Raw genomic sequence first — 3,133 nt, 5'->3', positions numbered from 1 at the left:
TTCCTGAGTTCTCTATTCAATGCCTCACATACTAGGAGGTTCTTCCCACTTAAGCTGGTCTGGAGATGAACTATTCCTGTCTCTGATAATTGGTCCTCCTGATCCTTTTCAGTGGCCTTTCTCTGGCCTCAGGCAGTTTCATCACATATATGTACGCTGATTGGTACTTGGTTGAAGACTTGAAGGGAACCTTCTGTAGATCTCCACAGCTTTTTCTCTGTGCACAGCTCTTTCCTCCATAGCACTCTGCCTGTTCTGAGAACTCTAGCTGCTGTGACTGCCACAAACTCTTAACTGTGTCTTCTAAATTCAGGGAGACCACCTGGCTATTTTTGAGTCCTCCCCCTGCCCCCCCACCCCCGCACACACATCCTTGCACTGAACATGGAAATTCTCTCCAGGTAATCATATGGTTCATTCATTTGTTTGCTTTCTCTGAGGAAACATGGTCTCACGTTTCCTGTTGTCTAATATCTATAAACCATTGTTCCATGTATTTTATCTGTTTTTTTAGTTAAGGCAAGAAGGTAATTCTAGTCCCTGGATGGAGTACATCATGGCTGGAGACAGAAGTCCCCAAACTCTCTTTTCTGACCCATCTTGTGAGAAGTTGCCTTCTAGAACTCACACTTAGTCATCAGCAGAATCCCTCCACCCTCAGCCTCTTCCCTGAAGGTTGAATTTGCCTTCTTGCTCCAGTGGAAACACGAATCTTCCTGGACAGTAGTGAAGCGCTCTTGAGCAGTGAATTTACTCCCACAGCTCTCAGACCAGTGATTTAGGAGGCACTTCATGTGCAGCCCCCAGATCATGCTCTCTCCCTACTCAGGAAGCCCTCCAGCTCCTTTGAGGCACAAGCATCAGTCTACATGGACTTCTCTGCATCTTTGTTACAGTCATCTGCCACACCCCTCATCATTCCTCTTTAGGTTTTGAGGATTATTTTCCCTGGCTCACTGTCACCCTCTCCAATTCCTCTCTTGTTTAGAACCTTGGTGATTTCAAAATCTGCATGACAGTGGATTCAAAATACACATTCCAGGCACTTCCCTGGGGGTCCAGTGGTTAACAATCTGCTTTGCAATGGGGAGGATGTGGGTTCAATCCATGGCAAGACTTCACATGCCATGGAGAAACTAAGCTCACACACCCCAACTACTGAGCCTGTGGGCTCTGGAGCCCACATGCCACAAGTAGAGAGCCCACATGCCTCAACAAAGAGCCCATGTGCTGCAACTAAGACCCAGTGCAGCCAAAATAGATAAATAAGTATTTAAATTTTTAAAAAACACAAAATACACATTCCAAACCTCTAGTCTCTCCATTCCATGAGCATTTCTTCTCCATTAATATTGTGCTCATCCTCCTTTAGCCACCCACTCCCATCATTATACCCTAACCTGTATCAATAACATTAACTACAACCTCTCTACAACCTCAATTTCAAGGTTCTCCCTCTTTGACCACCACCTCTTCTTCCAACAACTAATGCAACATTGTTAATCAGCTATATACTCCAATATAAAATAAAAAAAAAATTTTTGACAAAGACTTATAGTTTTATTTTTTAGTAAAAGTCATTGCTTCTGAGTTGGTGCATCACAATATGGCACATTTTCTATAAGAAGGTCTTTCCTAGGGACCAATTTCAGCGTATTGTGGTCTGTGTGAATACCTTGTATAACAGATGTTCTGAGTATCAATTCAACATCAGAACCTATTTTTACCAGCTCTTCTATTTTCTTAGCAGAAGTTTCAGTTTTATTACATTTGAATTCTTCATTTATCTTTATTCGGGCTGCTTCTAATGCTCTAGCATCATTTTTAAAAACCTGTTGTCTGGTCCTGTGCAATGTTTTAAAGAGCTGTAAAACCTCATTGGATGGTTTCCGCGGAGGACTCTGGGGTCTTGTACAATTCCCAAGGATGCGAAATGGGTCCCTCACAGAAACGTTCGGTGTGGAATGGAATGGGGGCCGTACCCAGTCCACCAGCGTGCATCACGGATAAACTGTCTGTATTTGGTAAATGAAGCAGGACCACCTGTACCGCCCTCCCTCCTCCGCACCTGCACAAACCATAGACTGCCCTCCAGGGTTGGTTACAGGCTTCTCAGGTGTAAAGGCCACATCCTTCGCGGAGGGTCCTGAACCTCAGTTACAGAGACTCCAGACTACGTCCGCAAGGCCGCTCTCTTACCCTCCCCGCTGGCATCGCATTCAACCCCTCCCCGGACCCAGTCACCTTGGCCGCCTGACCCACGGCTCTCGCCTAAAATAAAATTGTTTTAATAAAGAAAATAAAAGTTTAAAAAAAACCCACCAAAGTCCAACACATTGGGGATTAGGGTTGCAACATATGAATTCTGAGGGGCACAAAAATTCAGTATGGTACAAAATAAGGAGGAAGTATTCACAATTATAATCATTGTTTCGTAACTGGTCACGTGCTTGTAGTTGGTATTCATAACCACCTTCCTCCACAACCCCTTCCATATTCCCTTTGCTTTCAGCAAGAACATCAGCTGGTTGTGGTTTTTACCTTTATTCTTGAAGGATCTGGGCCATTAATAGCCCTGCCTGAATTGGGTTGTTGTAATTTTTCCATTTTGTCCTTAATCATCGGATGATTACCTATATTACTCGTATTACTAAGAGATCACCTGTATTCCAGATGTTTTCCTCACTTCCATTGTGGAGTAGTGGTCCAATTTCTCCTTGGTAGTCAGAATCAGTCACCCTAGTAACTCCCTTCTTTACCATTGATTCAGAGGCACAAAAAGATCAAAGCAGTAGGGCAGTAGGTCTTAACTTTCATTTCAGTGGAATTATTGTTGCATCTCCTGATGGAAGCATTCCTCCTTTTAGAACTAAGGCCTCTAGGCCAGCAGAGCACATGGTCATAGGAATAGGAAGCACCCCACGGCCCAGTCAAGTTGACACATAAAATTAACCATCACATCCTTCAACCCTATTAGGACCCAGAATTTACTGACCCTACTACATTTTCACTGTTTCAGACTTCTCTCATGTCCTCACTTCCCTCCTTACCCAGCTTAAAAGCTATGGTCCATAATTATGTTTGATTGTGCCTTTTTTACTTCTTATTTTTTTCACTACAGCCTACCTCCTAA

The 3,133-nt window shown here is 43.6% G+C and overlaps 1 protein-coding gene across 1 annotated transcript; it reads right to left on the bottom strand.

Moving 5' to 3' along the window:
- Window positions 1-1,555: 1,555 nt before the first annotated feature.
- On the bottom strand, window positions 1,556-2,622 carry LOC122435557 (complex III assembly factor LYRM7-like). Its single transcript, XM_043459740.1, has 3 exons — window positions 2,542-2,622; window positions 2,245-2,271; window positions 1,556-1,874 (listed from the first exon to the last, which is right to left on the bottom strand). Exons 1-3 carry the CDS (start codon window positions 2,620-2,622, stop codon window positions 1,578-1,580), a joined length of 405 nt encoding a protein of 134 aa, XP_043315675.1. The 3' UTR covers window positions 1,556-1,577.
- Between the last annotated feature and the right edge of the window lie 511 nt (window positions 2,623-3,133).

This window comes from Cervus canadensis, chromosome X, assembly GCF_019320065.1.
Source record: "Cervus canadensis isolate Bull #8, Minnesota chromosome X, ASM1932006v1, whole genome shotgun sequence".
Lineage (NCBI taxonomy): Eukaryota > Metazoa > Chordata > Mammalia > Artiodactyla > Cervidae > Cervus > Cervus canadensis.
Note: the sequence above shows the minus strand (reverse complement) of the source record. Positions and strands in the feature narration are given on the sequence as shown.